At 28.8% G+C, this 14,320-nt stretch overlaps 1 protein-coding gene across 27 annotated transcripts in view; it reads left to right on the plus strand.

Annotated features, from left to right (window-relative positions):
* LOC119631415 (sodium channel protein para) overlaps window positions 1-14,320 on the plus strand; it is a 58,863-nt gene that overhangs the window by 25,354 nt on the left and 19,189 nt on the right. For 7 of the 27 annotated variants that reach the window (XM_038023611.1, XM_038023750.1, XM_038023602.1 and 4 more), the window contains 12 exons: window positions 162-342; window positions 440-651; window positions 717-816; window positions 889-957; window positions 4,300-4,577; window positions 4,674-4,847; window positions 6,049-6,211; window positions 7,105-7,292; window positions 7,359-7,602; window positions 9,935-10,116; window positions 10,221-10,703; window positions 11,342-11,515. In XM_038023611.1, coding sequence (XP_037879539.1) covers window positions 162-342; window positions 440-651; window positions 717-816; window positions 889-957; window positions 4,300-4,577; window positions 4,674-4,847; window positions 6,049-6,211; window positions 7,105-7,292; window positions 7,359-7,602; window positions 9,935-10,116; window positions 10,221-10,703; window positions 11,342-11,515 — 2,448 coding nt within the window. Of the gene's footprint in view, window positions 1-161; window positions 343-439; window positions 652-716; window positions 817-888; window positions 958-4,299; window positions 4,578-4,673; window positions 4,848-5,017; window positions 5,181-6,048; window positions 6,212-7,104; window positions 7,293-7,358; window positions 7,603-9,904; window positions 10,117-10,220; window positions 10,704-11,341; window positions 11,516-12,043; window positions 12,167-14,320 lie in introns of all 27 variants that reach the window. The other 20 variants (XM_038023774.1, XM_038023811.1, XM_038023801.1 and 17 more) reach the window with 10 other exon arrangements.

Consider the following 14,320-nt stretch of genomic DNA (forward strand, 5'->3'; position numbering starts at 1 on the left):
CTACTACTACTACTACTACTACTACTACTACTACTACTACTACTACTACTACTATTGAACTTCTCTACTACCTCCCATAAAATGTGTTAAAATGTGTAAAGCAACTACTAACGAAAAGTTCAAATACAAAAAAAACAACTCCTCATCATCATTACTACCAGTACACCATACGAAATGGGCGGGGACGTTTCGGTATACCAGGCAGCGATCGTAAACCGTTGGTATTGTCAACATATCAGGATGCACAACAGCATTTGCCATATGCCGATGATTCAAATGCCGTTACACCCATGTCCGAAGAAAACGGCGCGATTATAGTGCCAGTTTACTATTGTAATTTAGGTAAAGATATTAGGAAAAGAAACAAAAACTTTTTTACTTTTCATTCACGGTTTTTGCTTGTTTTTTCCTTTCTTGTTTTACTTATTTAAACGCTTAGGTTCTAGACACTCATCATATACCTCGCATCAATCGAGAATCTCGTACACATCACATGGTGACTTATTAGGTGGCATGGCAGCGATGGGAGGGAACGCAATGACAAAAGAGAGCAAATTGCGGAATCGCAACACGCGCAACCAATCGATCGGAGCTACAAACAGCATCGGCTATACGGACACTAATCACAAAGAACATCCACAGCGTGATTATGTAAGAATTCGTGATATTTGCATGAAATATTTTTATATTGTTAACGTCACATTGATCGTTTTTAGGACTTGGGGCAAGAATATACCGATGAAGCTGGCAAGATAAAACATCACGACAACCCCTTTATTGAGCCCGTCCAAACACAAACGGTAGTTGACATGAAAGGTACTGTATTTCGATTTGAGTTCTATAAGCGCGCCGATCTCACATGAGGAGTCAATGTTTATTTACTTTCAGATGTTATGGTTTTAAATGATATAATCGAACAAGCCGCTGGTCGGCATAGTCGTGCTAGTGATCGAGGTGGTAAGTTATTCTATTTTTCATTTCTATTATTTTCATGTAAATTATGCAATAAAAAAAAAAAAACAAGAAGGGAAACATATGACCCGAACATTTTTCTTTTTTGTTTTCTTGTTTTCTTGTTTTTTTTTTTTATATTTTTATTATTTTTATTTTTTATTTTTTTTTGTAAATACACCTTTTTTTCAAGTAAAACTTTTATCTTTGTACGAATTTAGCAAATTGGCCTGTGTTATATGTATATCTTTTACTTTTCATCTGATGTTTTCCTATCTCTTAACTATTTCTTTAATTTTCTCTTACACCTATCATAGAGGCCGCAGAGGCAACAAAGCCTCTATTAATTTTATCAATCAACGCATTTGCAATACGAACAAACACGGCTCGGAAAATCAGCAAATTATTGATTAGCATATAATTCCGGGTTGATTTATTTACCCATCCATTTAGTTATTTATGTCTGATCGAAAATTCCGAATCCCGTATGCTTTTCGTTGAGCTATAAATTGGAAAATAAATGAATCGATTTTCTGAATGGAACCGTTCCGCCAACTTGTGCTTACATATATTGCCCATGAATAAAAAATTTGGATATTCAGGACTCGTCCAAAGGCGATCATAATGTTCGTGTTTGCGGTTATTCATATCATTATCATTTCATTATTATTATTATTATTATTATTACAAGTATTGTTATTATCATTATTATTATTATTATTATTTTTATTATTATATAATTATTATTTTTATTATTATTATTATCATTATTTTTATTGTTATTATTATTATCGTTATTGACATTATTATTGGTATTATTATATTTATTATTGTTACTATTGTTATTATTATTTTTATTATTATTGTTACATTATTCTTATTATTATTATTATTACTATTATTGTATTATTATTATTATTATTATTACTGTTATTATTATATTTATTATTTTACTTCTTATTACTAATAATGTTATTAAATTTAATATTATTATTATTATTGCTATTATTATTTTTATAAATGAAATGTTGATTAAAACAGCTACCCTTGATATGCCATCATAATCAATGACAAAATTTTTATTATTTTATAATGTAATAATCAATGTATTATACTTATCCTCATCAATACCTGCTTGATAACCTGACTTTCCAATAAAAAAAGAAAACGTCTAGCTAAACAGCAGCAATTAAAATTTTTTTCAATTTATAATTATTTCAATTATTTGCAAAAGCAACTCCTAACAAAAAGCACTGAACAATACTGTTATTCTTATTCTTATTATTATTATTATTATTATTATTATGTTTTTATTGAGCAGAAAGTTAAACGAATCTCAAAATTATTGTTTTTAACTATATATTCCATCTCAGTAAATACGTAAAATTGAAATTCATGTTTTTCTTATTATTTTCTTAATATCATTTATTTACTTTGTACTAATATACTTATAAGCCTTTAACTTTACAAAACTAATAATTTATTGTGTGTCTTTTTATACTCCTTCCTCCTAATTAAAAACAAAATTAATAAATGACTTCTTTGACTCGTCCATTTTTTGCCTTTAACGGTGATGCCAAAATCTAATTAAATAAAATCTTTAAGCATTCAACAAAACACATACGCTCACTTACAATGCCCGCATTTTATTCAATCAACAAGACTTTCCTTTTTCTTTAATTAAAATGAAACCGCTTATAATACTAATCACATCACAATATGTGTACATTTAAGTAAAATAATATCAAGAAGCTTTCTAGTGCCATCTCGCACCTGCTTTCAAAAAAAAAAAAACTAAGAAATGCTATTAAGCAAGCAAAGAAAAAGAAAAAAACAGAAAAAAAAAAAAAAAAAATAACGAATAAATCAATAAATAAGTAAACAATGATAAGAAAAATGAAAAAAAAAAAGGAACAGAAAGTTCGCACACTTAAGAGAAAGAAATTTCAAACACTCTGCCATCATATCAATACACCGTTCGTTAATCACTCATATTTTCTATGTAGAGCTTTTTAACTTTTAATTTAAATTCAGTTTTCAACGAACCCTCGTCTATACGTATACGCTGTAGTTGTCATATATATATATTCTTTTCGACGTCATTCTCTATTGTTTGGATGTGTAGTGATTTCTCTCTTTCTCTTTCTCTTTCTCTTTCTCTTCCTCTCTCTCTTTCTTTCTTTCTTTCTTTCTCGCGCTCTCTCTCTCTCTCTCTCTCTAACTATCGTTCTCTATATATCTATTTATCTCTCCCTCTCTTTCTTTCTCTTTCTCTCTCTCTATCTATCTATCTATCTATCTATTTATCTACCTATCTATCTATCTATCTATCTATCTATCTATCTATCTATCTCTATCTCTATCTCTATCACTCTCTATCTCACATCTATTTGTTTTTTAATATGTTTATCGAAAAGAATGCAGACGTTTCGTTGCATGAATTTTTTAGAATTTTATGTAAATCTTAAATACACCTTTTAATGTTAGAGCATGTACTGAATACATTTATTATGAAAGCTTCATTAGTTCTGGCTTTTATGTCTTTTTTAAAGTTTTATAGTACTTTTCATTTAATATAATCTCAAATATGTAATGTTAAGTAAAATTATAGAGCCACAGTTATTTGGCTGATAGATAGAAAGATTTCACTTTCCAGCAAAGAGAGAAAAAAAAAGGATAAAGACTGATTATTTATAATATTTTATTAAAATGAGTACAGAATATCGTTATAAGATATAAGAAATAGTTTTTCATTGGTTTTTAATTAGTTGGTTGACTAGTTGTTAGTCGAGTGTCCCGAGAACGTTAGAAACACGAGAACGTCTTTAAATATGAGACATTTTTCGGAATTTTATACGAGGATGTGATGAAATTTGATTTTATCCACCGCATACGATACCCAGCGAAGAACCGTTCTGTCATTGCCATCGTCATCGTAGCTTTTAGAAATTAAAATTTTTAGAATGTTAAAATTTTAATTTGTAAATTACTTTTAGATTTTGTTACGCTCGTTTAAGTAATTTTGAGTTTGCGTGTTATACTGCGTATAGCAAGCAGCCTATCGTGCAGACTTTTGTTTGAAAAATTTCAAACTTTCAGTTTTGCGGTATCGCGTCTAACTTAAGAATAGAAGGCGATTGATTGAAAATATACTGTATGTGTTTGGTCGAGTAAATCAAATTTTGAAAAGATGTAAAGAAATATTTTAGAGAAAAAGCTATAGTAAACTTAACCATAATAATTAAATATTTAATAGATAAATGGATTGATTGTATTTACAAAGAATTACAAAAAACGGTTGAGTCAAAGTTGGTCAAAATTAAACTAATTCGCAATTTTACGATACAGTCTCCGTTTACTATTTTCCCACAGAAGACGATGACGAAGATGGTCCTACATTTAAGGATAAGGCTCTAGAGTGTCTGCTGAAAGGCATTGATATATTTTGCGTGTGGGACTGTTGTTGGGTATGGTTAAAATTTCAAGAATGGGTATCACTCATTGTGTTCGATCCCTTTGTGGAATTATTCATAACGCTATGCATTGTGGTGAATACAATGTTCATGGCGATGGATCATCACGATATGAATAAGGAAATGGATAGAGTGCTAAAGAGCGGTAATTATGTAAGTATTCTAAGTCAACTTTCTTTTATTTGAGTTTGCGAGCAATCAATATCAATAATGGGCATTGCTTTTGTTAAAAATCTTACAATTTTCCAGTTTTTTACGGCAACATTTGCTATTGAAGCCACAATGAAATTAATGGCAATGAGTCCAAAGTATTATTTTCAAGAAGGTTGGAACATATTCGATTTCATTATTGTCGCCTTATCTCTCCTTGAGTTGGGTCTGGAAGGTGTTCAAGGCCTCTCCGTTTTAAGAAGTTTTCGTTTGGTAAGCTTTCCCATTATTACTATTTTTTTTTTTTTTTTTTTTTTTTTTTTTTTTTTTTTTTTTTTTTATCTTCTTTTCATGTTTTCTCCATCACCACCAAACCCTTCTTGGACATATTGAAAAAAAAAAAAAAAGAAAAAAACTTATAACTAACTATGAAAACATTCCAGCTTCGTGTATTTAAGTTAGCCAAATCGTGGCCCACATTAAATTTATTGATTTCCATCATGGGTCGCACAGTGGGCGCTTTAGGCAATCTAACCTTTGTGTTGTGCATTATAATCTTCATATTTGCCGTGATGGGCATGCAATTGTTTGGCAAAAATTACACAGGTGATTAGGGAATATACTGCCGCCATATTCTTCTTTTTCTTTCGCACATAGCGCCATAAACTGTTATATATTTATATATATATATATATATATAGAAAAAAGTAAAAAATTATAAAAAAAAAAAACCATAACAATTATATGATAAGAATTCCCTTCAATAATAATTTTCTTAATAATAATTAAAAGCCATTAACACTATATTTTTTGTATATATGAAACAAAAACTATTAAGCTTTAGCACGTTTTTTCTTAAAACAAAGTTTTACAAGCATTTTTTTTTTCTTTCCAATAAATATTTTCAAACTTATGCGAAACGTAGCTGGATTTGTTTATATATATATATATACATTTTTTTATGATTTTTGTTATAGCCATCAAAGAATTCTTGAACGCAAGGATATCTTTGATAAGTTTTTATAAAACTCTTTACACATACATACAAATATAATATTTTAGTTAAGGAATGGGCATGTCTGAGCGCGCTCCATCGGCCTATTCTTTATCTCTATTCCTCTATTGTATTATCGTATATTCTGTACGTATGTCGCTCTTGAACACAAGAACCGTACTTTAATGATTTTGTTTTAACAGTGTTTAAAACGTATTTTTTGATAATTCGTTTTTTTTTTTTTCCAAAAACAATTTTCCCTCTTTTATGCTTTGCCCGGCTTTCATACAACACGAATTTGGCTTGTCAAATATTTTATTAAAATTCCAAAAAAAAAAAAAAAAAAAAAAAAAAAACCAAAAACCAAAAAAACAAAATACTTACAACCCACACCCACCCTGGATGTATGGTAAAAATGATGAAAAAAAATAAAAAAATGCGAAAAAAAAATCAATCGAAAATCCAAAATTGCGGTGACAGCTTCGAGTATTCAAATTGGCAAAATCGTGGCCTACTTTGAATTTGCTCATATCGATTATGGGCCGTACCATGGGTGCTTTGGGTAATCTGACATTTGTACTTTGCATTATCATCTTCATATTTGCTGTTATGGGAATGCAACTGTTCGGAAAGAATTATCACGGTAAGTGTGTGTGCCAAAGATATTTGTGACTGTGTGTGAACGAAACAAAAAGTGCACTTAAATGTTTATTAAATATAAATAAATTATGAAAATTAAATATTATATACGTTATTATTATGTTTTATCCTGCCAAGAGCGAAATTTTCTTGAATAATTTCTATGTGTGCGTGCGTGTTTGTTATGGAATATATATATATATTCGTATTTTTATTGGATTTTTTTTTTTTTTTTTTTTTCTTCTTATTTTCAGTTTTATTCATAGATTCATAAATTCAAATTTCAAATTATTTATTTATTTACAAAACACACACATCATTGTGAACGCTACTCTTTACAATTATTGCACTTTTATCATTTAGAATTAAAACAAAAAAATAAAAAATTAAGATACGGTAAACGAAAATCCACATTGAATTCATCTGATTGGTCTTTGGAGTCTTTGAAGACTTCGTTTATCTAAAAATTTTTTGGAAAGTTAGTGCAACTGAAAAATTGCCGCCAATCGTTAAAATTTGATAATTTTTGGAGATTTTTCTCTAAACTTCTCTAATTATAAGTAGAATTAACTAGAATTTCTGTAAGTATGCGCTATTCTTTTCTCTTTCCCAATCGATTTTCCGCTAAGAATTTTTTCAACACACTTTTCCTTTTATCATAATTTTTTTTCCACTAGAGTATGCCTTTGGCCGAGTTACCTTCAGCCTGATTAGCTGCATAATATTTTTGTAATAATTTTTCACTTTATATGTATATGTAATTGTGCTTTGTATTGCTGTTCTTATTGTACATTTCGAATAAATATTTAAGAAAAAAATATATATTCAATAATTATGTGTATCATGTTTTTTTTTTTTTTTTTTTTTTTTTTTTTTTTTTTTTCAATTGCAATGTAGATAAAAAGGATACATTCCCGGACGGTCAATTGCCGCGATGGAATTTCACCGACTTCATGCACTCCTTTATGATAGTGTTCCGTGTGCTGTGCGGTGAATGGATTGAATCGATGTGGGACTGTATGTATGTGGGAGATGTTTCTTGCATACCGTTCTTTTTGGCCACTGTTGTCATCGGCAATCTTGTGGTAATTATTTTTTCAAAACACATTCGCAGTACTAAGCTCACATAAGAGTTGTTATGCACGTTACAGGTTCTTAATCTTTTCTTAGCCTTACTCTTGTCAAACTTTGGCTCATCTAGTTTATCAGCACCGACTGCCGACAACGATACCAATAAGATAGCCGAGGCCTTTAATCGAATATCCCGCTTTAAGAACTGGGTTAAACGTAATATTGCCGATTGTTTCAAATTAATACGTAACAAATTGACAAATCAAATAAGTGACCAACCATCAGGTGAGAGGATCAACCAGATCAGTTGGATTTGGAGCGAAGGTTTTTATCCACTTGTTTCTCCTATTCTTCTATTATAATTAAATATATAGAAATTTAACAATAGAAATAATGGCATACTCTGTTCTCAAGTTCAATGAAATTCAAACGAAAACTCAATCTCTCTCTCTCTCTCTATAGACCACAGGACACATGAATAGTTCTTCGTTCGTTCGTTCGTTCGTTCGCTCGTTCGCTCGCCTTTACCAGAATTAATTTTGATTTCAATTATTCATTTTTTAAGATCGAATACATAAACTGTAAATATGTAGTAACATATACATATATATATATATATATATATATATATATATACATGCAGTAACTAATTAAAAAGAACGGAAAGAAAATATGTTTCATTTACTGCATTTGTATTCATGGTATAATTATTATTATTATTATTATTATTGTTTTTATACTTTACCTCGCTGATGATGACGATATATTCATTTATACCGGATATATGCCTGACATCTAGAAAGAATTTCGAAAGGCATTTCTTTTATTACGCCAATCGAACCAAAATCGTTTCTTTTCTTTAAATTGATGTAATTGAAGTCAGCTACATCGTCCGCTTGGCGGCTGTCAATTTTCTTTTTTTTTGTTGCCTAGCTTACAAGCGGAAATTTTCGGGATATTTTGACGAAATTTGATGTATTTTTGTGAAGATCGAACACTATCGAGAATGATTTGGATAAAGGTATTTTTGCGAGCTAAGGCCATATTTTGAGACGGTTATATTATGCAGAAAATTGTTGTTATTTTTAATAACTTCATAATAGAATTCTATGTAAAATAGAATTTTTGATATAGTAAATGAATAGTAAATGGAACCGAACAAGATCTAGTCGTTGATATTTCGTGACGAACTAGGCTGAAAAATTGTCTTCGACGGGTAGGTGATTGTCCGTCTTGCATCCGAATATCGCATTTTATTTTGTTATTTATTATTAGTTATTATTATTTCCTTTCTTTGTAATTTCTTTTATCAATCACATTTTTTTTTATATTTTTATTAAAATGAAATTTTCATTAACCTAACTCCGCCATCCACAACACTCCTTAAACCTTCACGAATGTATGCGCGAAACGATACTTCCTTTCACATTTGTAGCTATTATACAATATTCAAGTAATTTGCGTTCGTATACATACTTTAAGCAGTTATAGCATTAGTTTTATTATTATTTCGAATCTTTTCGTATTATGAGTTTTTTTTTATTTATAATATAGTTCAAGAGTTAATTTTATTTAATCTTTTTGTTTTCTCTATTTAAGAGCGGAACTACTTTAGTTTGCCCATTATAGAAAAGATTTTAGAAAATCGTTGTCATCGAAGAATTACGGAATTTTAATTTCAATTACATTTTGAAAAATTTAAGATTTTTAAAAATAGTAGACGAAAACAGTGGATTTTACCCTTCTCATTAATTGTTATTGTTGTATGACTATATTGTAGTTGTTGATAAATGCTTGTTCTTCTTAGTTAAATATTTTTAGTTCTTATTTGCATAATACATTTAAATACAGCCGTGCAAACTGATCGCTGTTGTATTTGACATTTCAACTAATTAAAGTCTTCTTACTTACTTTGCCATCGCCCTGAAACTCCTCTCATTCATTATCTATATATAATACATAAATTAATTGTTCACTTCATTTTCAAAAATTCAAGCAAATAATAAAGATTCTCTTCGCCTGTCCTATGCTCGCCATTATTTAATTCTCAAACACCTCAGACACACACATCTATCTATGCATGATAAATATTTTTAAAACTTATGTAACGAAGAAGAAAATGAATGCACAAAAATCATCTCACACTCCCATCTATTTACTCATTTCGTTTGTGTTCGTTACGATCCGTCGATGTTGTGTTTTTATGTATGTATATGTCTAAAATAAAAAATCAAACAATCAAAAAAATAAAATAAAATAAAAATTAAAATAAATCATTTTTCTAAAACAAAACTGATGCGTTTTTCCACAATTGGTTTTACATTTCAAATAATAATAATAATAATCGGAAAAAAAAAATCCTGAAATAATAAATAAATATCAAACGAAAATATCAAAAAAAAATTAAAAAAAAAAATTCAACCCTCTACATTATGCAACATCTGCATCAAAAACGAACGCCCCGAATGATATGCCACAAAACTGTATAAAAATCATCAAATCGCAACACATCCATTACGAATTGCAAAATTTAATGCAAATTAAAAAAAAAAAAAAAAAAAAAAAAAAACAAATAAAATATTAAAAACAAATTAATCAAAACAAACGTAATGGTTGGATACGTTAGGCAAGGGGGTTTGTCGTTGTATATCTGCAGAGCACGGAGACAATGAACTGGAATTAGGACACGATGAAATTCTGGTCGATGGACTTATCAAAAAGGGCCTAAAGGAACAAAATCAATTGGAGGTGGCCATTGGAGATGGCATGGAGTTCACTATACATGGCGATTTAAAGAACAATAAACCGAAGAAATCAAAATTCTTGAATAACACAACGGTAAGTGTTCCTGAGCACGTTTCTTGATTAAAGACAAACAATAACAAACCTTAATTGTCATTACATGCTGTCGGCGATCGGTGATCAATGTCACTATCACAAAGATGATGGGAAACTCAATAAACCACCAAGACAATAGACTGGAACATGAGCTAAACCATAGAGGTTTGTCCATACAGGACGACGACACTGCCAGCATTAACTCATATGGTAGCCATAAGAATAGACCATTCAAGGATGAAAGTCACAAGGGCAGCGCCGAGACTATGGAGGGTGAAGAGAAACGTGACGCCAGCAAAGAGGATCTCGGGCTTGACGAAGAACTAGACGAAGACGGGGAATTGGCGGAAGGCGAGCTAGGAGGTGACATTATCATACATGCCCATGATGAGGATGTAATCGACGAATATCCGGCCGATTGTTGTCCCGAATCATATTACAAGAAGTTTCCAATATTAGCCGGCGACGAAGACTCTCCTTTTTGGCAAGGATGGGGCAATTTACGACTGAAAACTTTTCAATTAATTGAAAATAAATATTTTGAAACCGCTGTTATCACTATGATTTTAATGAGTAGCTTAGCTTTGGTAAGTTTTAAACGCTGAACTACTCACTCTGCGTTGAGTGTCTGTCTCAGCACAACTAAAACTGTACCAAAGTTCATAAATGTCGTTTATATGTTGTAGTTTAATTTTATATTATCGGTTCAAAAAAAAAAAAAAATCGCACAGGAAAACAATTGTAAAACAAATGAAAATTTGCAAAAGAAAAAATATATATATTCTATTTTGTTTTTATTTGATTTCCGCTTTTAAAACAATGAAATCTAAAAACAAAAAAGAATTACAAGAAAAAAGAACATAAAAGAAATCGTTAGGTTACCGTTGCTTTAGCTTTGTTTCGAAAATTTTTTCAAGACTTTTGTCTTCAATTTTTTTGAAAATTTTTCTTTAATATAATTTATCAACAAGAAAGCGTCACAAAAAAGTTGCCTTTGTCCTTCAACGCGTGCAGCCACCGTGAAACCGTCTAACAAACAATATGCTTATTATTGTTTCACCGTCATTCCATTTCAAAAGAAAAAGAAAAGAAAAAGCGCAACAAATTTATGCTTTGACGCCGCTATTGTCTGCATCATATAATTAATTGATATTTGTTTATGTTTTCTTTTTCTATTTATATTTTTTTATTTTATATATATATATATATATATATATATATATAGGCCTTAGAGGACGTCCATTTGCCTGATCGGCCCATACTTCAAGACATTTTATATTATATGGATCGAATATTTACGGTAATATTCTTTTTGGAGATGTTAATCAAATGGCTAGCCTTGGGATTCAAGGTTTACTTCACCAATGCCTGGTGCTGGCTGGATTTCGTTATTGTCATGGTAAGTTGAAACGTTTACCGATTTATCAAATTTAATTTCTTCTGTTTATGTGTTTTGATATTATATTAATATAAAGATATTTGTTATAAACTTTTACTAAAACGACAACGAAAAGACATTTAAAGGACTGTAAAGTATTTTTGTATAGTTATAAGTTCTAAACTTAATTTTATGATAATTTTTTTTTTTTTTTTTTTTTTTTTTTTATTTATAAATTTTTTTTTATTTTTTGTTTCTTTTTGATTTTCGTTACCAGTAATTAAAGCACATAGATAAGACCATCGTAGAAAAATATTTAAAATAATATAAAGGCTAAAACACATAGGAGTACATAAAACAAATTTAGAATTAGTTTGTATTTAATCCATAGTAATCAATAACTAGTTAATAATACATATATATATTAATATTTATTATTGTATTAATAATTTTTCCATATAATTTTATGTAACTTTGTATAAAAATTTAAAACTAAATCGGCTAAATAACCCTTCCCGTCCAATTATAAAAAAAAAAAAAAAAAAAAAGCTTTCGCTTATTAATTTGGTCGCAGTTTGGTCTGGCTTGAATGATATACCTGTCTTTAGATCCATGCGTACTCTTCGCGCCTTAAGGCCTTTACGGGCCGTCTCTAGATGGGAGGGTATGAAAGTAAGTAAATGTTCTCAAAATGCTATAAAAAAAAATGGCTTTAATCCCCCTTTCCATATTTCGCTCTCTATATTCATGAAATAATCGAACTGCTATCTGTTGTCTACGATATATATACATAATATAATAAGTATTTATTTATCTTTCTATCTGTCTCTCTCTCTCTCTATCTCTCTCTCTCTCTCTCTCTCTCTCTCTCTCTCTCTCTCTCTCTCTCATTGTTTATACTTCTTTGAAATAATATTTTCAATTAATACCAATACTAACTAAAAAATTAAATGTGTTGTGTTGCCACGATTCATCAACTTTGCTGTTTAATAAATGTGTTATTAAATGTATTTAATGAAATTTACTAATAACTTAATAAAACTTTTGTATTATTAGTTTCAACAATAATAATAATAATAATAATAATAATAATAATAATAATAATAATAACAACAACAACAACAACCATAAAATGTTTTAAGAGATTTGCTCTCTGTTGATTAAAAGTACTACTTACTTATCGACAATATGCTAAATATGATCTCTTTAGAAACGCCATAAAGTTGCCATTTAACTTATGTAAGAGACATTCTCTCTTCGAGGCTTCTCCTCTCTTTCTCTCTAGGTCCTATTTTGTAAATTTTTCGTTTGGTTTCGTTTTTTTCTTAATTTTCTTTCTATATATTATGGTAAGCATCCAAAAAAAAAATTTTTGTATTATAAACGTTATAACCACTATCATAGGTTATAGATACATTATAATTAATTTTGATATTTTGTATCATTTCCATTATGTGAAAAGTCATTTATAAGAATGCGCAAATTATGTATATATATACATATACTCTTATTTTGTTTTTATCAACTTTAATGTTCTCTTGCCACTACGATTATCAAGTCTCTCTCTCGTTAAGCGATTGTTACAAAGAGAAAGACATCGTCGGAAACACCGGTCGGTTTTCATAATAAAAGTTTCATATACGTCGTGGTGATCGCGAGTGTTTTTTAGTTGAATTATAAACAATCTTAGTGCCATCGATTACTAAGATTCAGTGGACATGATATGAAACTATATATGTGTGTGATTAATTCTTTCAAACATGCTCAATGTCAGTCCACACGTGTTTTATGACAAATAAATTAAAAAGTCAACTCAGAGCCCTTATCTGCCTTACTGTCAGTCCAAAATTTTAGGTTAACATAATATATATATATATAATATTAATACATATATAATTAATAATATATATATATATGTCTATATGAGCGTAAAATTTCGATTCATTTGAAATTAGAATAATTTTTCTGTTGTTTTTTTTATTATTGATTTAAATTATTTTATTTCTTTCCTTTAATTTGATATCTTCTTCTTCTATCAACAGAACCAATCTGCCAGTTAAGCCTTAGCTTTGTAAAAAGTTGCCTAAATGTGTTCTCGTATACTAAAATTTCAGTAATATAAATATCTTATATGGAGAATATTGATGTTTATATATATAATATTAATAATATATATTATACATATATAACATTATTTATGTATCTTTAGTTTTGAAAAAAGCTTATCTAGTGCACACATCAAGTAAATATTTATACGTAATATTATATAATATTAAGTATTTAATTTAAGTCATTTAGAGTACAAAAAAATATTAAGTAAATAAATAGATAAATAAATAAATAATTAAATAAATATTGAAAAGTAGTACAAGTTTTGTATATTGCCACGAAGTAGCCTTTTTAAGTCTTTTGTTAATAATAATAATCATTGAAAATAGTTGTTAATTAGTTTAAATTGAAATATATCAGAAAAATAGTAGCAAAATTAATTGAAAATCAAAACGTAGCCTTTTAATTATTTTTGTAAAATCAGAATGGAACCATTGTGCTTGAGTAAAACTTACTTAGACCGTCCTTCTAGTTATATATAATTTCCTCGTACATATATATATATATAAATATATGTATAAAAATAATAAAATATATATGTATAAAAATAATATATATATATATATATATATATATATATATATATACATATATATAAACAATAAAAATAATAGGTAGATATATAGATAAAAATTCACAATTATTTATTAGAATTAGAAATTTAAACGCTTCTCTCTCTCTCTCTCTCTCTCTCTCTCTCTCTCTCTCTCTCTCTCT

The sequence above is a fragment of the Glossina fuscipes genome, unplaced genomic scaffold, assembly GCF_014805625.2.
Source record: "Glossina fuscipes isolate IAEA_lab_2018 unplaced genomic scaffold, Yale_Gfus_2 0, whole genome shotgun sequence".
In the NCBI taxonomy this organism is placed as follows: domain Eukaryota; kingdom Metazoa; phylum Arthropoda; class Insecta; order Diptera; family Glossinidae; genus Glossina; species Glossina fuscipes.